The sequence below is a fragment of the Pinus tabuliformis genome, chromosome 6, assembly GCF_031772625.1.
Source record: "Pinus tabuliformis cultivar Carrire ecotype Pingquan chromosome 6, CPIR1, whole genome shotgun sequence".
NCBI classification, from domain to species: domain Eukaryota; kingdom Viridiplantae; phylum Streptophyta; class Pinopsida; order Pinales; family Pinaceae; genus Pinus; species Pinus tabuliformis.
Genome location: NC_142292.1, coordinates 469,877,264 through 469,899,108, shown reverse-complemented (window position 1 = coordinate 469,899,108; position 21,845 = coordinate 469,877,264). Strand labels below are relative to the sequence as shown.

At 34.4% G+C, this 21,845-nt stretch overlaps 1 protein-coding gene across 1 annotated transcript; it reads left to right on the top strand.

The window, feature by feature from the left end:
• Positions 1-514: 514 nt before the first annotated feature.
• On the top strand, positions 515-5,891 carry LOC149259356 (uncharacterized). Its single transcript, XM_089418176.1, has 2 exons — positions 515-3,874; positions 4,942-5,891. Exons 1-2 carry the CDS (start codon positions 1,252-1,254, stop codon positions 5,307-5,309), a joined length of 2,991 nt encoding a protein of 996 aa, XP_089274302.1. The 5' UTR covers positions 515-1,251; the 3' UTR covers positions 5,310-5,891.
• Positions 5,892-21,845: the final 15,954 nt, after the last annotated feature.

Sequence of the window (21,845 nt, the reverse complement as noted above, 5' to 3'; positions counted from 1 at the left end):
AAAAAATTAGTTCAAACAATTTTTTTTCGTAGTGTTATTAAAGAATTAATTCAAACTCAGTTGTCTATAATGCGACTTTTTGAAACCCTTTCCGGCGGGTTTTTCCGGTCGTAATCCGGCAGGAATTTATTGGAATCGCAAGTTTGATAGCTAGTTTCTACACAATGAAAACGTCGCAGGGGTTTTCGAGGGTGCTGAATCCAAATATGCAGTTAAAAAACCATTTTAACTGCAACAAATCAAGATCTAACCTCAATTTCTTCCGCCGGATTCCGTCACCAAAATCTCTAAAAAATCGCATTATAGACAACTCCAATTCAAACACTCTTTTACTCTTATGATTAAATTAAAAAAAAAACCATCTAAGTAAACAAAATAGAAACAAAAATATTTTCAGAAATCATTTGTGGATTTAGCTGCCTAAAAGACAAAAATATTCCCAGCTTAGCCCACGTAGATTTTAATTACAGACACTATATCGAATTTAGCACCGGGTCTCAAAGTCTTTCTTTCTGTACATATTATATCGATGATGGTACTGTGTGTGTCGCTACCTTCAAACTTTACCGTGCAGCGCAATTGACGACGGCATTGAGTGGAGGGAGCGAGCCAATCCTGGGCGTACCTACCTCCAATGACCATGGTGGGTCTGCCTGTCCACTGTCCGATCGACTATTTGTCCATGGCCAAATCCCACATACTCTCTGAGACAGCGTACGATTGCAGTATCGTATTTATCCAGTCCCACCAAATTTGAGAGCAGCTACGTTTGTCGCCGTTATATCCTCGTTCTGAGATGATTCCCATTCAAATCGCCAGATTTGAGACATCAGGATAAAGGCTTCTGTCTCATGAATTTGCCACATGTTAGTGGGCAAATGTGCGTTGATTCGATCGAGGACATGTTGTTAGTATCTTGGTGGACGGATTCTTTTACAGGTGAAATTGGGAGCATGATCCGGGCGTATAGATTGTACTCTCTGATGAAAGGGGGTGTTTGTGAATCGTAATCGGTTACATTGCTAAAGCCTACTCTGCAGCAGATTATACCCAAAAAATCATTGGGGTTTAATGTTGTTGTATGGGCCCTCTGAAACTCCATGGCCTTGGAACAACTAATGCTAAGGATCATTGATGTGGGGACGAAATAATGGAACTCCTGAGCATTTTCTGCTTTTGTGAGGTACTAAAATTCTGTATGATTCCGTTGCGCTGAAACCAAGAACTCTGTCTGTCTGATCAGGCTGTATCATGGCCTACAAGCTTTTGAGATTTTGGCTTGAATTTCAGGCCTTACTAGTCCTCTTTCCACTGGCTCTGAGTGTCTCTCAGGAGGGCTTGGTTTTGCTGGAAGTGAAGAAAGAACTGAGTGACCCCAATGGATTTCTTGGTAACTGGAAGGCAGAGGACGATTCTCCCTGCAAATGGAGGGGTATCTCATGTGACCAGAGCTCAAAATCGGTGGTGGGGATTGACCTAAGCAGCGGAGGTTTAGTTGGGGTTTTTCCTAGTGTCGTTTGCAATCTTCCACAGCTGAGAAATCTGTCGTTGGGGAATAACAATATTGGTTCAATATTACCTCGCAACCTTTCCATGTGCAAGCAGCTTCAGCGCTTGAATTTATCGCAGAATTTTTTTGTGGGGAACCTTCAGGACTTTATTTCAGAGCTCGCAGAGCTGGAATACTTGGATCTCTCGAGTAACAATTTCTCTGGTTCGATTCCTGCAGGCATTGGGAAACTGCCAAGGCTTCAAGTACTGAACCTGTGCTGCAATCTGCTAAACGAGACAATCCCAACATTTCTGGGAAATCTCAGCAATCTGCAGCAATTATTGCTGGCATACAATCCCTTTGCCCCTGGTGTGATTCCTCCGGAGTTGGGGAAGCTAGCAAAGTTACAGAATCTATGGGTTACTTCTTGTAATCTTGTGGGTAATATTCCGGATGCTATTGGCAATCTGCTGTCTTTGACGAATCTGGATCTGTCTTGGAATCAGCTCTCGGGAATTATTCCAGAGGCCATCACAAAGTTGAATCAAATAGTACAGATTGAGCTCTATCATAACAACTTAACAGGAAGGATTCCTGAGAACTGGGCTAATCTTGTTTCTCTCAGACATTTTGATGCCTCAACAAATATGCTTAACGGGACCATACCTGAGCAGCTGGCAAGTTTGCCACTTTCGTCCTTGAACCTGTTCGAGAATAATTTGGTAGGCACCATTCCGGAGGCTATTGGGTATTCTCCAACTCTGTCTGAGCTCAAGCTGTTTACCAATAACTTGAATGGTAGCTTGCCTTCGAATTTGGGGAAATTTTCCGGCCTACAAACGCTAGATATTGCAGGAAATCGACTGAGTGGCGCTCTTCCGCCGGATCTTTGCAAGTATGGGAAGCTGCAAACTTTGAATATCTTTAACAACAACTTCACTGGGCAGTTGCCTTTGGAATACGGTTCATGTTTGAGCCTTCAAAGGGTGAGAATAAGCCACAATGAGCTCATGGGACAAGTGCCTAGTTCATTCTGGGGTCTCCCTCACGTTTATTATCTCGAACTCAGTAACAACAAGTTCGAAGGCTCGATTTCTTCTGAAATTAGGAATGCCAAGAATCTATCAGCGCTCTTGATATCCGGTAACCGTTTCTCCGGCACCTTGCCTTCTGAGATAGGGCTCGTGGGTAATCTTTCTGTAATTGATGGTAGCAACAATCAATTCACAGGTGCTCTTCCAGTCACTTTGGGTTCGCTGAACAAATTGAGTAAGTTGCATCTCTTCCAGAATCAGTTCTCCGGTAGCCTTCTCACTGACATACTGTCATGGAATGAGCTTGCAGACCTAAATCTGTCAAATAACAGATTCTCGGGCCCTATTCCTAAAGAGCTAGGGGAGCTGCCAGTTCTGACATATCTGGATCTTTCTGTTAATGCCTTGACAGGAGAAATCCCTCCTGAATTGGGCAATTTGAAGCTTAATAGTTTCAATCTTTCGGATAATCAGCTAACTGGCATTGTTCCTTCTGCTTTCAGTCTCAGTTTTTACAAGTCAAGTTTAATGGGCAATCCTGGGCTTTGCAGCAATGATGGTCTTAAAGGGTTTAAATCCTGTTCTGACATGGAGAATAGCGGGAGAAAAAAGTGTTACAGTTGGGCATGGCTGCTCCCTGCACTGTTTGCTTTGGCTGGGGTCATTTTTGTTTTAGGACTGGCCTTGTTTTATAGACAATACCGTCAATACAATAAAGCTAAAGTTAAAGATGTGTGGCGAAGCAGTAAGTCTCCCTGGATGCTGACCACGTTTCACCGATTAGGTTTCAGAGAATATGAAATTCTGGATTGCATAGACGAGGAAAATGTGATTGGAAGTGGTGGATCAGGAAAAGTGTACAAGGCCACACTCGGGAATGGAGAAACTGTGGCCATCAAGAGGCTGTGGAACAATGGAAACGCTGAAGGCTCCACCTCCTGCAATGATAATGGATTCAAGGCAGAAGTTGAAACTTTGGGAAATATTAGGCATAAAAACATAGTGAAACTCTGGTGTTGCTGTGTCAATGATGATTCTAATCTTTTGGTATACGAGTACATGCCTAATGGCAGTTTGGGGGATCTCCTTCATGGCCCCAAAGCTGGTGACCTTAATTGGCCTACACGTTACAAAATTGCAGTTGGAGCAGCTCAGGGTTTGGCTTATTTGCATCATGATTGTGTTCCTCCTATCATCCATCGCGATGTGAAGTCCAACAATATTCTGCTAGATGCTGATTTTGGTGCTCGTGTGGCCGATTTTGGACTTGCCAAGGTCCTTCAGAGCTATGAGAAGGGAATCGATTTCATGTCTGCAATTGCTGGATCCTATGGTTATATAGCTCCAGGTACATAAATAAATACATATGCACAACTTTCTTTCCATTACAGACACAGTTTTAATTGAAAATAAAATTTACTGTCCTTGTCTCACCCCTGTCTAAAAATTATAATTTGGGTTTAATAACTCCAGATTAACATTTTGAGGGATAAAACACCAGGTGCAAGCTTTGGCAGCATACAAAATTTAGGATCAAGATATATCTTTGTTTATTTATTTACTTAGTTCATTACCTTGGTTCTGTATGCCCAATAAATTTTTCGTCGCACACTTGAATGGCATGAATTTCAAAAATTGAAGTACAAGTCCCAGGTGCTCCTGTGTTACTAGAAGCATTATCAACAACCCAAAAAGAATACTAAGAAGTACCAAGATCTAAAATTCTCTTATGATTTAGAGTGGCGATTGCATTTGAGATGTGTGGCTTCCATTGCTCCTTTGACTCTTAGAGTGTAACTTACCCAGATGTCAAGGTAGTATATTTTCACGACCGTTTAGTTATTTGATTTTTTTCAATATGATTTTAAGCTGGCCAAGCTCAGGGTTCAAAGGTAATCCTGTGCTTATCAAGCACACATTCTCACCATGACTTGAGAATCCTTACACAGGCTTTTAACAGTTCATGAAAAGTTAATATCGACAACTTCTAATGTTACCCTTTGAAAGACATTGAAGTCTGGGCCTGAAACTTAGGTAGTTTAGTATTACAGATTGCATATTTCAAATCAAGTATATTTTGAGAACCATGAATTTGTTTTGTTAGAAGTTGTAATCATGACGTAATAGGGTGCTTTTTAGAACTTAGACGGAGGCTTCGAAGCCATAAAGGAATTCACCTGGGTATCTATCTTCAGTAAGCAGGCCTGCATTGTGAATTTTCATTTGTTCCCTTATGATGCATAGGAGCTAGACAGGGTTTGGACATACAAAATTTGGAAAACCAGATCTCTTGTGTAAAATCTCTAGTATCCTGAAGCAACTTAGAGTTGTGAAGTCTTTCAAATGAAATAAAGAATTTATAATCAGGATTGTAATCTCAGAACTCAAAATTAATCACTTTGTCGTTTGGTTCAGAATATGCATACACTCTCAAGGTGAATGAGAAAAGTGACATCTACAGTTTTGGAGTGGTGCTTCTGGAGCTAGTGACGGGCAAGCAGCCGGTAATTCAGGATTTTGAGGAGAGTAAAGACCTTGTAATGTGGGTGCGCACTAGAATTGAGAAGCAAAATGATGGGTTACAGGACATACTGGATTCTAGAGTAATGGTAGATTGCTTCAGGGAAGAAATGGCTGCAGTCCTCAAAGTGGCTCTTCTCTGTACCAGTGCTTTGCCCATCAATCGGCCATCTATGAGGAGAGTGTTGGAGTTGCTGCATGAGGCTGGCCAACTGCACAATGTTAAGGATGTTGTTACTAAGGATCTAAATCTATTTCCATAAGCTTTTTTTAGGCATAACTATTAATGGACACCAAGTATTAAGATCCAACGACATGTTCTGGCTCTTCTGGCTCTGAATGAGAAGCTGGGCATGAGTTGATCTCTAGTAGATCCCTGCAATTTTCTTTTCTTTTCATTGTGTGCATTTTAGAAGTTCCTATGAATATAAAACTCCTCTTTACACACTCTCTCTTCTCAGAGTGTGCATCTTGAAATAATTTCTGCTTCTTTCAAAGTTCCTCTTCCCTCTTTTTTCTTGTTATGGTATGGATCTTGAATTGCTTTCTACCACTATGAGAGCACATCTCCCTTTTTTCACCGTAGAAGTTCTATATATTCTGTCTTAAACGTGAGCTGTTGCTTAGTTCTCTACTTTTGCCAAGTGAGAAGTACTTGGCTTTTGTAAAACAAATTAGAGAAAGGTGCAGCTGTAGTTCTCTAGTTTTGCCAAGTGAGAAGTACTTGGCTTTTGTAAAACAAATTAGAGAAAGATGCAGCTGTTTAATTCTGTGCCTATTTGACTGTGAAAAATGTAAGCTAATGTGCTTCAATGGCAGAAAGACAATTATGTTGTACATCATCATATAGCTTTGTATTATGTTGAAGGTTTTATGCTTGAGAATCAAGTTATTTCCTGAACAACATTAGATTTCTTATGTCAAATGAAATAGTTATAATTCTTATAGCAAATGAAAATAAGTTGTTATTTCAATATGAAATGAAAAATGATGGTCACAAATTTCAAATGTCTTATAAATTTGAAGTTTTGTAACAAGTTTTGCTCTTGATTTAAAAAGTATTTAAGCATTTCCGAAAAAATAAATACACAAATAATTTATTTAAACTTAGTTTAATCTATAACGAAGCATAACAGATTGAAAGTTCAGTGTGGTGATTGTTTACAAGGATGTATTTTGCGAATCGAGTAGTATTACATTTCTAGCGTTTTCTCTTAAACAAGACTCTTAAAATGGTGTTGAATATCAATAATAAGTAGTGCAGTTATTTTCAGAAGTTTCAAATAACGGTGAAGACCACACAGTTACATATCTTACACTAGAAAATAATGTCATGCTGCCATTTATATTAAACAGAAGGCTAGGAGAAATTATATTGATATTATATTGGACTGTGGAGATATTTGACTATTTCAAGTTACTATACAGTATAATTTTCACAATTTTTATATCTTGTAAAAAAAGAATTTAAAAAATGATCATTTACCGTGATATTTTAAAATTTTAAAATTTAATTAATATTGATAAATTTGGAAGAAAATGAATTAAAATAAATCCCCGTCAAATAAGAATTTATTTTATATTATTATAACTTTTTAAATAATATTATTGATAAAGAGGATTGAAATAACACATAATTAGGAAAAATTTTGATATCTATGAATTTTTGTTTTAATATTGAATACTAAATTTTTATTCACTTAACTTTAGTCGGATTTTATTGATGTTATCTTAGTATGTAATATACCATTGGTAAAATAATTAATTAAATATTAAAAAATCAATTTTTTATTAAATATTTATTTATTTAATATTTTTGGTTGAAATCTGGTGAAATTGTGATTTTTTATTATTTAAAATGATTCTTTCACTGCATAAATGGATTCAACACTCTGAAACTTTTTGGAGCACTTGAATTGTGGAGCGTTTACATCTCAAATTTGTGATTCCAACAAATCTCTCGGACTTTGGGCAAATTCCACAAGGAAGTTGAATTGTGGAGAGTTTTTACATCTCAAATTTGTGATTCCAACAAATCTCTGTCGACTTTGGGCAAATTCCACAAAAAAATATACCCGTAAAAGCTCCAAAATATAACAGGTAGACTAAGAAAACACTTTGGGCAAATTCCACAAAAAAATATACCCATAAAAGCTCCAAAATATAACAGGTAGACTAAGAAAACTTTAAAGATGATAGTTAATGTTCACTTAAATTAGATTTAGTCTCATTGGAGCATAAAAAAAATTAAAATATTGCTTGAATTTTTCTAGAATTTCATTTTTGTGCTTTAAAAGTTAAAAAAAAAATATACACAAGTCACTATGGTTTTGATGAGTTAAAAAAGTTAGAAACCGTACAATGCTTTGTTTCATATAGAGATTGTGAGGGTGTTCTATTGTCACCAATATCGATTTTCTTCTTGCTGGTAGCAAAAAGAGAGATACTTTTGATTATCTAGATTGCAGTTGATCACTTCTTCATAGTGTCTCAATTTTCCTTTGTCCTCTAATTTTTTATTACACTCCAATTTCTCCTTATAAACGCAACCAACCTAGATCCATCTTAACCTCAGATCTATCAAGCATCAAGAGAGATCAAATCTCTCGAGGTGAAAATCTTTTTTTCAAGTGCAAAACTTGACGAAAGGTTTGCACCTCGAAAGATTTGATACTTCTCGGTATTTGATAGATCTGGGTTTAAGATGGATCTCGGTTGGTTTCAATCGTGTGCGATCACATAAAATTTGTTGAAAATCTAATTATTCTGATAATTTTAAATATGTTAAATATGTCTAAGATTAATTTGGTCATTTTTAATTTTTAATTTGCTAAGTTACCTTAGTTTGTTGAAATGATAGAGGATGTTAATAACTTGAATGATGAAAAAATAATGCATTAAAATTTTTGAATGCAAAATGACAATCTAAAAGTGTTGAATGATAGAAAATGAAAATAATAAGAATGTAGTCAATTACAAATAGTTTTCATTGTGATCAATCTCAAACTATTTGTTTCTATTGTTCTTATTTTCACATTTGTTAGTTTTTCCATCTTTTCATATCGATCATATGAAAAAGGTGTTTGAAATCATAGACCATTTAAATCTTTAACTCGACGATCCATTGTAGTAAATGTCATACTTTGTTTCTCTTTCTCTTCAATATTAGTAGTAGCTTTCTCCAATTTCAACTATTGTGGCTTATGGAATGTTAAAACCTAAGTGCGTGCCAAATGATAGTTGTTTTCTATTAACTCGTTTGAATGCAAAGTGAATAATAATATTGAATGATGGAAAATTGGAAAAATACGATTGTAGTCAAATTACAGATAGTTTACGATTTCAAGAAGCAAACTTTTCAGGTAAATGAACATTTTATTTAAGATGAAAATTCAAGTATTTTTTTGATGGTTGAATTACTATAACACAAATGCATGTCATCAATAATTTTTTTTTTTTTGCTTACACTGAAATCAATGTATATTAAGAATCTAATTACTTTGAAATTAATGTAAATCATACATCTAGTTACATCAAATAGAAATCAACATCTACATTGAAATGAATGCATCTAGTGCAAGTAATCAAATAGGATTAGAAAGCAACATTTACATTGAAATCAAGGCATCTACTACAAGAAATCAAATAGTATTAGAAATCACACTTACACTAAAGTCAATGCATCTATTGTAAGCAATCAAATGTGATTAGGAATCAATATCCACATTGATATAAATGCATCTAGTGCAAGCAATCAAATATGATTAGAAATCAACAACTAAATTGAAATAAATGCATTTAATGCAATAAATCAAATAGTATTAGAAATCAACATCTACACTGAAATCCATGCATCTATTTCAGTGAAAAATAAAATCATATCTTTCTAAATCCAACGGCTTATACCTTTTGTAAAAGCCTTACTTCATTTTCCTTTATGGTTAATAATGTTCAATATGATATAATATCGTATAATATCTATATTTTCCTCTGTGTATCTCTTTCTTCTTCCGTCTCTCTCTCCCTTCCACCTCTATGTCTATCTCCCTTCCTCTCTCCTTCTCTCTCTTTGTCTCTCTCTTCTTGCCCTTCTTTCCCCCCACGATCTATGTCTATATCTATATTTCCCTCCATCTCTCCTTCTTTGCCTCTCTATCTCACCCTCCTAAACGTACACATTCTCTGCATATCTATCTATCACTCCTTCCCTCCCTCTCTCTTCTTTCCTCTCTCCCCTCTCCATCTATATTTCTATCTCACTTTGTATCTCCTTCTTTGTCTCTCTATCTCACCCCCTAAACATACACACTCTCTTTCCATATCTATTTCTCTCTATTTCCCTTCCTCTTCCTCTCTTCCCCTTCTCTCTCTCTACCCCCTTCTACCCCTCTCTCCTTGTGTCCCTCTTCCCTCCTCTCCTCTTTCCCTCACTCTCTTTCCATCTCTGCCTTGTCATTCCCTGCCTCTCCACCTTTCTCTCTCTATGTCTTTCTTCTTCCCTCCCTCTCTCTCCCCCTCTAACTCCATCCTTCTCTCACTCCCTCTCTCCTTCTCTCTCTCAAGTCCCCTCTCCCTTCCTTCTTGTATGTCCCTTTCTCTTTCACCTCCCTCCATCTCCCCCCCCCATATCTCTCTCTCTCTACCCTCCAACTTTGTCACTATCTCCCTCCCTCTCTCCTTCTCTCTCTCACTTTCCCCACCCTCCATCTCTGTCTCCCTCTCTCTCTCTTTCTCCTCCTCCTCTCTCTCTCCACCCTCTCTCTCTCTCTCTCTCTCTCTCTCTGTCCCTTTCTCTTTCACCTGTCTCCAGCTCTCCCCCGCATCTCTCTCTCCTTCCCTCTCTCATTCTCTCTCTCAAGTCCCCTCTCCCTTCCTTCCTCTCTGTCCCTTTCTCTTTTACCTCCCTCCATCTCTCCCCCCCATCTCTCTCTCTCTCTCTCCACCCTCCAACTTTGTCACTATCTCCCTCCCTCTCTCCTTCTCTCTCTCACTTTCTCCACCCTCCATCTCTGTCTCCCTCCTCTGCCTCCCTCTCTCCGCCCTCCATCTCTCTTCATCTCTCTCTCTCTCTTCCCTCCTCTCCTCTCTCCATCTCCCCTTTGTCATTCCCTCTTTCCTCTCCACCTTTATCTCTCTATGTATTTGTTCTTCCCTCCCTCTCTCCCCCCCTCCAACTCCATATCTCTCTCCCTCCCTCTCTCAAGTCCACTCTCTTCCTTTCTCTCCCACCTCTCTCTCTCTCTCTCCATCTTGTGTCTCCCTCTTTTTCTCTTCCCTTTCTCTCCTCTCATCCTCTCTCTCTTCTCTTCTCTCCTCTCTCCCTCACCCTCTCTCTATCTCTTCCTTGTCACTTCCTCTCTCTCTCCCCACCTTTATCTCTTTATGTCTTTGTTCTTCACTCCTTCACTCTTCACCTCCAACTCCATCTTTCTCTCCCTTCCTCTCTCCCCTCCCCATTACTATCTCTGTCTCTTTGCCCTCCAACTTTGTCACTATCTCCCTCCCTCTCTCCTCTCTACTCCCCCCACTCTTTGCCTCCCCCCCTCTCTATGTCTTTCTCTTTTCCCCTCCCCCCCTCCATCCATATAATTAAGAATCGTCACTTTTGTGTAATCAATAATATATGTAAGGCCTAATAAATAATTATAATAGAGATGATTATTCTTATAATATATTTGAACAATAATAATCAATAGTATTTATTACTATACCGATAATAATATAAATAAAAAAATAACCTATTAAAAAAACAATAGCATGTGAATTTTACATTATAGATAGACCAATTTCTTCTCATCGAATTGGTAGCTCTTTGCATTACATTTTACACGTTTTACATTTTCGTTATATTTTACATTTTAATTTTTTATTGTGAAACTAGTTATGGTTTTTGGGCCTTGGTATTGATAAGCCATGGTATTGTAACAAAGACTATTTACAAGTTAATCATATCCATGGTAAAGTGGGGGTAAATATCCATGGTTAATAATATTGTTATATCGTAAGTATTAAGTTTTTATATGCTTATTAATTAAATTTAAATATGGTTACATAATCATTATTTCTCCTGGCCAAGGCAAGACTTGTAATTGACCTTTGCACAAAGTAATAACATGTGAATATCTACATTACATATTTTATGCTATAATTTATGGATATTGTTGCAATATTCATACATGATTTTTATATATTTGTTTAATGATTTTTTATGCTTTGCAAGAAAATTATCCAAAAATAAAATCCTTGAAAATAACTCATACTCAAGTAAATAACATATTGACCATCAATTACTTCCCACCATAATTTAAGCAAGCCTTTCAGGGAAAATTTTAAGAACCCCCCCTAAATTTATAAATATAATAAATGGGCGAATCTGCATGGTATATAGGAAAAATGGAAGGCGATTTTATCAATAATATAATATGTATGTATAATTTTTTGGCGAATCTCTCAGCAGGCATGGCGAATATTTTACTCAATTATAAAATCTTGTAAGATCTTGGCGAGTCTTTCACTAAATAATAAAACTTTGTAAAGTCCTAGTGAATCTTAGCATAGGCTACATGCTGGTTTAATTCCCCCATTTAAATAGGCTACATTCTAGGTGAATACCATGGGTCAATACCATGTGCCATTTTGGTGAATACCATGGGTCAATACCATGTGCCATTTTTGTTTTTATTAATTCTAATATTAGGGTTAATAGTGGTTTTGTGCATGGTATTAATAACAATCTAGTCCATGGTATTTGTCCCATAGTATTTTGGCCATAGGTTTCACCTAAATATAACCCATTTTTTGAGTGTTCGTAAATATAAGGTGACTTATGGAGTAAATATAAAAAAATGTTTTATTTGTTTACCATACCTCTCGTTTATTTATATTTTTATTAATTTACCATACCTCTTTTACAAATATGGTATTTGGCCCGTAGGATTCACTTAAATAAAACCTCTTTCTTGAGCCTTCATAAATAGAACGAGGGTTATGGACTAAATATAAAAAGAGGTTTTATTTATTTACGATACGTCTAGTTTATTTATATTTTTATTTATTTACCATACCTATTTGGCCCATAGGATTCACTTAAATAAAACCTCTTTCTTGAGCCTTCATAAATAGAACGAGGGTTATGGACTAAATATAAAAAAAGGTTTATTTATTTACGACACTTCTAATTTATTTATATTTTTATTTATTTACCATACCTTTTGAGTAAGTATAAAAAGACGTTTTATTTATTTACCATACCTCCACTTTACTTATATTTTTATTTGTTTACACCCTTACATGTATATAAGGTGACTTATGGAGTAAATATAAAAAACCTTTTATTTATTTACCATACCACCACTTTATTTATATTTTTATTTGTTTACACCCTTACATGTATATAAGGTGACTTATGGAGTAAATATAAAAAATGTTTCATTTATTTACCATACCTCTCATTTATTTATATTTTTATTAATTTACCATACCTCTTTTATAAATATGGTATTTGGCCCATAGGATTCACTTAAATAAAACCTGTTCTTGAAAATGGGCGAATGGATTCACTTAAATAAAACCTATTCTTGAAAATGGGCGAATGGAAGGTTGTAAGTCCTAATTTCAAGGGCTAAATTTGCCTTTTTTACCCTCTCCCTTAAAATAAGGTGGGCTATTTGAGGTGATTTGTAAAAATTTACTATGATACAAAATATTCGCCCACTAAAAATTTAAAACCCCTTAATTTCGCCAAAGGGCGAACATTCGCCCCTAAAATTATCCTTGAAGCCTTTGCATAAAAATGGATAGGAATAATATGTAAATAAATATACTTATGACAAGTTACTTCCCACCATTATCTATGCTTAACTCAACACTTGTGTATTAGTTATCCACTTCACAACTCAATTTATTAGTTCCTGCCAAAGCAAGACTATAGGATGATTTGCATATCAACCACTATTATTTTAGCATTAACCAACGTAAGTTATAATTATTTACGCAATTGTTCCAAAAGCATAATTTCTAACTTAAGTTGGAGGACTAAGTTGCCTTGCAAAACAAAATTACAATATAACAAATTGAATTTTATTATTTTTATTACTTTTAACTTTTTATTATTAAATGAGCCAACATTTAAATGTTTACCATTGTTTACAAAGACTACAACATCCCCCCATAATGGGCTCTATATCACTCTTAACCTTTTTTTTTTTTTTAATTGAGCAGACATATAAATGTTAAATGTTTACAAACATTTATGCCTAGACATCTCTCCCTAGCACAATAATATTTTTTATATTATAGATATTTTGCAAAGTAATTTTTTCCTTCCCTAATGTTTTAGCCAAGTTTTACATCTTTATTCCAACCTTGTTTGAGTAGTATGTGGTTTTAGTTGGAGTTTAAAGCAATTTTAGGAAGCATCTTGCTTTCCATGTTGTTTGATTTGTTCTTGTGTAATTGTTTTCAAGTTTTTGTAGCTGGAATTTGTAGATTGGAGGTTCAGATTCACCACAGTGGTCATGTTTGATCTATAGAATTTTCTGCAAATTCTCTACAAATCTACCTCCGAGATCTATGTAGAAAATCTAGTTGTAGATTAACTCGATAATGCAATATACCAAAGAAAAATACTATAATCTACTTCTACTATCAAAATTGCTTTGTGGAAGCTTAAAGATCTAGCTGAATCAGAGCTGAACACATATAACCAGAAGAAGAAGAATCAATGCACATGAAACACAAAAGAATACTCTAGGGAAGCCTCAGCTAAAAGCCCTGCTATTTGTATTATCATACAAGGTGGAAATACATCAATATTACACAAAGCTTTAGCTCCCACAGCTAAGTACAATCCTCCTGGATGTTCACAGGAAATCAAGGCTTCTCACAAACCTTCTCCTCTGCCCTCCAAGCCTCCTATTTCCTTGCGCTATTTCTCCTGGGTGATCCTACTGTTACCAAGTGTAACACTAATCACTCACACTGATCTCACACCCTATAAAACTGCACAATCCTCAAGGAACCTTGTTCCTCTGCATGGATGAGTTTCCTTTATAGGAAAATTCCTCCAACTGATAGTACAATGTCCCTGTCTTTAATCTCAATCGGGTCTTTCTCTGAATAGACATGCATGAGTTATTTATGAGAGAATCCTCAGTTATCTGGAGTACACTAGTTGCATGCATGCATGCATTAACTGACTGAACTCACAATTAGTTCCTCAAACTATTTGGAACTAATTTAATTGGACTTTACTCAATTAACTGAGCTAAATAATTACAACCCAAATACAACTCATCCTTATCTCCTTAATTAAGGGATAACTTCTTTAATTTAAGGGATAACTGTTGCATGACTTCATAAAGACTTCTAGCTTGAATTTCTCCAACTAATTAATCCAAGATGAATTAATAATTATTTTTCAAGCAGCTGGTGAGACTAAATTCGAATTTTAATTCAAGGACAAATTAAAATTGGAATATACTGAATGCTATTTTTAGCATTTCTTTTTGCTATTTTCAACATGATCATCTACATTTCAGATCCGAAAGAGGTTCCATCATCATGACACAAAAGCCCGGGGGAAATAATATATATATATATATATATATATATATCTATATATGAAATGAAACGAGGTAAGGAAAGCGTGTTGACACTATATATATATATATATATGAAATGAAACGAGGTGAGGAAAGCGTGTTGACACTAAAACCTAAATGTAAAACCTAAGATAAAAACCCTAAAGGAGAATTATAAATGTAAGTATTATCTTATATTAATATAATAATCATAATATTATTAACATTACAATTACTAGCCCATGTGATGTAGAACAAAAGATGATAGGGTGTTCTATTAAGGCATTCTGTGGGGAAAATGTCATTGGTTTGAAACCCCATCGGAAAAAATATAGCCATGCTATGGGCTTGTGTGGCCCACACTAGGGGCGATCCCCTGTGATTTGATGACTTTGATGCCCTTGGGTCATGTCTACTCATGCCATAGGTTAGGCATGTCAATCATATTAGAACTCATATGACCTGACAAAGAAAAAAAAGTATTGCAATTACTATAATAAAATTATTATTATATAGTATAATAATAGATTATCCTTATTCTATATATATGTATAAAAGAAAAGGAGGGGAAACATAATAAAAAAAGAAAAGGAAGAAAGGAAAGGACATGGAAAATACGGAAGAAGGGGTTGGGAGGGTTGGATTGAGAAGGGAAATGGGGGAGAATACGAAAGTCAAGGAGTAAGGGAGGATAGGAGATAGGGGGAGGATAGGAGATAAACGAAGTGGAATATGAGAGTGAAAAAAAGGGAACAAGAAGCAAAAAATTAAGGTTTCCTAGGAAGGTTTATTATTGTGCATCAAGTACCTAGGTACAGTGGTACTGTTAATGGAGAAGAAACTTTCATCTATGAGGATAAGATAGGGTGTATTTCCTTTCTCCATGAACTTCTAGAGATGCTATATACCCAAATTTGACAATTATATAACATAACAAGGGTGATGAAAGCCTCAAAGAGAATTTTCTTCTCATCTCATAAGCAAAGGTTTTTTGACTTACCTTTTTTTTTCCCAAATCCATAATAAACTTTTGACCCATTATTTATTCTTTTCTCAATGCCATAATTCTAATTAATTTTATGATGAAGATCAATTTCAAGATGTTTGTATAAACTCATTTCCTCCAAGTTGTTGTTGCCATACACAAAATTAGTGTAAGTAAACTTTTTTGGATTTAATTATCATATTTTTTGTTTTGCCAATGCTAACAGCCATACCTATACTAGAGCATAAATCCTTAAAATATTTTAGTTTCTTGTCAAGTTAATAAAAAATCTTCACCATAAAACATTATCCTCCATATAAAGAAAAATGATACTATTAAGAATCAAAATAACACAACTTACTTTGTTCAAAAAACCCTTTAACTTATTAATATATATGCCCAAAAAAAACAAAAAAACAAAACAACTACTATACTTAAATCATATAATACAATTAAATTCTTTTATTCCTAAACTTAACAATAATTTTCTTATACAATTTTATTATACCAACTCTCAATTCAAAATGAAATATTAACTCTTTATTCTATTCCAAAGTCCTACGGACCCTGTCAAAAGCATTTCCCAAAAATAAATACACAAATAATTTATTTAAACTTGATCATAATCTTACTCTATAGCAAAGCACAATAGATACAAAGTTCAACATGGTGATTGTGTCAAAAGCATTTCCCAAAAATAAATACACAAATAATTTATTTAAACATTACCATAAGCTTACTCTATCAGAAAGCACAATATATACAAAGTTCAACATGGTGATTGTTTGCAAGGATGTATTTCGCGAATCGAATAGTATTACATTTCTAGCATCTTCTCCTAAAGGAGACACTTAAAATGTGTTAGAATGTGCATTTATCTTTAAAAAGTACAGTTATCTCTAAAATTCCAAATAATGATGAAGGCCACATAGTTATATATCTTACACTGTATAAAACAATATTACTTTGGCATTTATATTAAATAGAAGGCTAGAGAAGCTATATTTATATGATATTAAATATAAGGCTAGGAGAAGTTATATTGATATGATATTAAATAGAACGCTAGGAGAAGTTTTATATATATGATATTGGACCGTGGAGATATTTAACTATTTTAAGGTACTATATATTATAGTTTTTATGATTTATATTTAATAAAACAATAAAATAATTAATCACGATTTTATAATTATAAATATATTTATTTATTTCTTAATGGTCATTTTTTAAAGTTATTTATATTGTTTTAAAATATCATATTACAATATATCATTTATTACAAATAAGTACAATACGATAAATTACATTTATTACATTTCTGGTATTGATCAAGGATTTTCCTTTTCCTTTTTCTTTTGCAGATGTTAATACATATTGCAGAATTATTAGAAACGACTATAAGGGAGAATTGACATCATTTTTTTAGGATGATTCCATTCTTGAAGGCTTTTCCATATTTGTCATTTCCTTGTTGTTATCCAATTGATCTAGCTCGCAAGTACATTTTTTTCTCTCTCATTATAGAAGCCACAATTATGGTTGAGTCTTTTTCCTTTCCATTTAAAGGATGGGTCTCCTCTATTAAGGGATGAGATGGCGATCTTGTGGCTGAGCTGAGTCTGGAGGATTTGATTTGGCAATAGATGTCTTATGTTGCTAAAGGTCGTCTTGATTTTGACCTGATGTATTCTTGGAACCTTTTTCTCCCTTTTGACCTTTCTCTCCACAACTCATTTTCCTCGAATACGAGGGGGAAAAGGCCATTGCAAAAAGGGGCATACATTTTGAAGATGGTAGTGGAAAGTGGTATTTTCATAATCCAACGGTTGTGTAAAATCCTAGTCACTCCACTTGAGTAGGATTTTATTCGACAACCCTTTACTGAGGTTCACTTTGACACATATGCAAACAAACGTGAGAATTCCTTTTGAAAGCCTTTCAATGTTTATTTTGATGAAGCGGTTTATTAAATTTCCCACATCTTTTAAGATATATGAATGTGTCAAATGGATGGGAATGTTAGAAATCCTTACCCATACTGGAGTTGTCAAATACATCATGGAAATAGAATTAAAGTCAGGAAACCATGGCTACAAACAACCCAAAAACTAGGGTCCCTAGTAAGAAAACTTCTATCGATCCTCTAAATTTTTGAAGAACACCACACATGTTCGTCATAATTTGCAACCACGAAGTTGGTTAAAACATTTTTCACTTCAAGAGATGGGGTATCCGTTGTCTTATCCACAACAAATGTTAGACCTGATAGATATTTGGGGTTCGAAGATGAATTTACTGGATTGAGGAATTCATTAAAAGTCTTGGGTTAGAAGGAACAAGTTTCCCCCCATCCTTTGGCTCCACCTCTCAATATGCTGATTAGAGAAATAGAGGTATACTTGGCTATTCCATATTCTCTAGGGGATTTTAGGTTCTTAAGCCACCTTTTGCCATATATGAGCTGAAAACTACTATAAGAGATTCACAACTAATCCTAGATTTTGGCAACGAGTGAAGAGATGAGATCTGAGGCTTTGACCAATATGCAGAAATAACCTCCTGAGAATGGTCATACAAATATTGGAAAATTCACCAAATTTGGGATAAAATCCTCATCTAAACTCTTGGAAAGATTTTGAAGAGAATAAGAACTCCTATGATTGGCCATACCTTGAAGTTGGATGGATTTCTTCAGACCCTCATGAGAAAGAAAACTAATTCCCACTAAAGGTGCAACTTCGTCGATTTGAAACCCAACAATGAGATTCTCATTCACATATATTATAAATATAATTAATTATGATATAATTAATTTAAAATTGATTTAATATTGATAAATTTTCAAGAAAACGAAAATAAAATAAATGCATGTCAAAATACCGAAGTTAAGTAATTTTATGCAAATTTATTTTATAATATTATGATAAAAAGGGTAGAAATAACAAAGAATTTATGTAAAATTATTATTAATATCGATGTTAGCCTTAGTATGCAATCTGCAATAGATAAACTAATTAATTAAACATTACAAAGTTCTAGTTTATTTATTAAATATTTAATTAAATCTAATTTTCATATTGGATTATCTGCAGGTGGTAGCACAATTGGCAAAAAACATGTTGGGAAACCCTTGTGTATTGAAGTAATCGGAAGTTTAATCCCCCCAGACATGTCTCACCAATTGAACTTAAAAAAACAAAATAATATTAGATTCGTTTAATTATTATATGTTTTGAAGTTTTTGATAGAAACATATTTTTGTGAAATCGCCATTTTTTGTTGTTTAAAATGTATTTTTGATTGCATATCAACACCCTAAAATACCCCGAGGCGCTAGGATTATGGAAAGCTTACAACTCAAATTTGTGATTCCAACAAATCTCTATCGGATTTTGGGCAGATTCGAATGGAAAAAAAGCCAAAAAAAACTCCAAAACATATAACAAGCAGGCTAAGGCTTACAGATTTAATTTTAATGATGATAATTAATGTTCACTTAAATTAAATTCTGTTTTATTGGAGCATAATAAAGTTAAGTTATTGATTGATTTGTTTAGAATTTTAATTTTGTGCTTTAAAAGTTTTTAAAAAAGTATTCATAAGTCATTATGGTTTTGATGAGTTTAAAGGTTTGAAATTGTACAATGCTTTGTTTCTTATAGAGATTGTTAGAGTGTTCTTATCTCACCAACATTGATTTTCTTCTTTCTGTTAGCCAAAAGATAGCCACTTCTGATCTTCTAGTTTGCACTTGATCACTTTTTTTTTAAGTGTCTCAATTTTCTTTTACCCTCTAATTCTTTATCACACCCGAGTTTTTCCTTATAAATGTAAAATTTTTATTTTTTATTTATTTATTATTATTTTTTTTTTTTTTTTGTAGAGTGATTTTCCCCTTTATTTCCCAATGTTTTATCCAAGAGTTGGCATCTTTATTCTAACCTTGTTTGAGTAGTGTGTGGTTTTAGTTGAAGTTTGAAGCAGTTTTAAGAAGCATCTTGTCTTTTATGTTTAATTTGTTCTTGTACATCAAGTACCTTGTTATAGTTGTGCTCTCAATGGGTAAGAAACTCTCATCCATTATAATAAGATAGGGTGTATTGCCTTTGATTTCGAAATTATAGGTTGTAATCGTTTATGGATTTTCTCTTTCTCCATGATTTTATAGAGATGTTGCAAACCCATATTTGACAATTATATAACATAACAAAAGTGACAAGTGCTAGATAATTCCATCATTTGAAAATTTGGTTACATTTAAATCATCAATTCAAGTTTGTGAACTTACGAAGTCTAATGTAAAATATATGTAAGACCTAGTTTCTAACTTACCTACTGAAAATCACTTTGTAAACTATCTATCATTAACTAAAAAACAAAGTTTAACTATAAAAAAAATGTAATTTAAAAAATTCAATCGAGCACTAGCTCTAAATGACTTTAAACCATCAGCCTATAAAGATTTCTTGTCATAAATTACATAATCATTCAAACAAGTAATTCATTTAATCATAGTTTTTGCAATCAAATCAAAGAATTCTTTAATCACTTTAATAGTTCATGCAAATAGCCTTCACTATGCATTTCTACACAAACCTTAAACAATGAGAATTTAAAATAACTAAAGTAACAAACATTCTGTTATCTCAAAATCAGGCCCTAGAACGTTGCAGACCAGGAAGACTTCAAGTAACTGTTTCAAACCTACTTTAGGCTGAGGTTTAGCCTCCCCAACCTGAGAGGGCTCTCTCAAAGGATGAAAGGTTTTTTGATTATGATCAAGATGGTTCACTCTTGTGAAACAAATAAAAAATGAAAATGGTGGAAACACAACTAACAAGTATCCATTAGGCTTATGGAGTCATATACAATTCAGTATTAACAGTAGGGTTGGCTTTGCATAGAAGTCAAGGGATTCAGATTTCATCACACCAAATATATAGAAGGCAGTTTACGAGTATATGAAGGAAATTAGAGCACTGTTAATGATTTCTAAGTAATCACATACTCATAACACTGTAGATAACATGAAAAGACAACAAAAGAAACTATTTACATTGAACTCTTTATGATTCTTGAGAAGCATAAGCCAGTATTGTATTACCAAAAAACAAAGTCTTTACATAAGCCAAATATCAGAGCTTTTTTCCATAAATTTCAAACCCCTGGTACATTGCTCTTTCTCCTATATATAGAATTCTTTTACAAGGCTCAGATTCCTCCTCCAACATGAGGGGAACTCGAATTCTACTTCTTATGACACCTATTCAAATTTTAACTACCTATTAAATGTAACAAACTGCTAACTAGACTTTTTAGAGATCTAAGTCAAATAGGAGTCTAACTCCATATCATGCTAATAATAGCCTTAATTACAATCAATTCTCGTTCTTTGACAAGTGGTATTTTTTAGTTTGGCTGTGGTAGGTGTTTGTAGCTGCCTGCTAGCCCTTAATGTCACATATTCTCCATTGCTCCTGAAAAGTAGGAAACTGCCCCTGTTTACCTGCTTTTGGTTTTCCTCAAAGATACTCGAAACCAATGAACCATGCCCTTCTTCTTTGATTATACAAAAATATATTAGGATGCCACATCCTTGATGTGTTGTCAACCTTTTCCATGTGTGAAGACAAGACCTCCTCCAAGCTGTCTGATATATCATGAAATATAGTAACTCTGATCACTTTATAACAAAAAGTTTAGAGTTTGAATATAGGTCTCTTCCACCTGTTTCTTCCTTTGTTGAATGTTGACACCTATTACATGATCCTTTGAAAAGATTCCTTTTTCAAAAATTTCCCCTCGGTCCCTCAAAATTGGTTGACTGGGTTTTAATTATGTAGCTACAGCAGTTTCGTAGTGCGCTATGAAACTGTTGTGCGTTAGGCATCATTTTCAGCAGTTTCGTAGCATGCTACGAAACTGCTGTGTAATCACCAAAACACAACCTAATACCAAAAATATGCTATCTTGAGCTTCTTTCTTTCTGCTGGCTTAACTGTATCTTTAAGTCCTCAATTTGTTTCTTCATGACTCTGATCCCAGCTCTCAGGTTTGTATTGACCTTTCTGATGAATTGTGCTTCCTTTATTGCAGGGACAGTCCAGCTACGGAATTGAACATTACAATCAACCACCTCGGGTATTTGAAATGTTTTGTCCTCCCATCGAGCTTGCATTTGGTTAAAATAAGCCTCCTTGATTGCAAGTTCCTGGAGGCTTTCTTCAGTC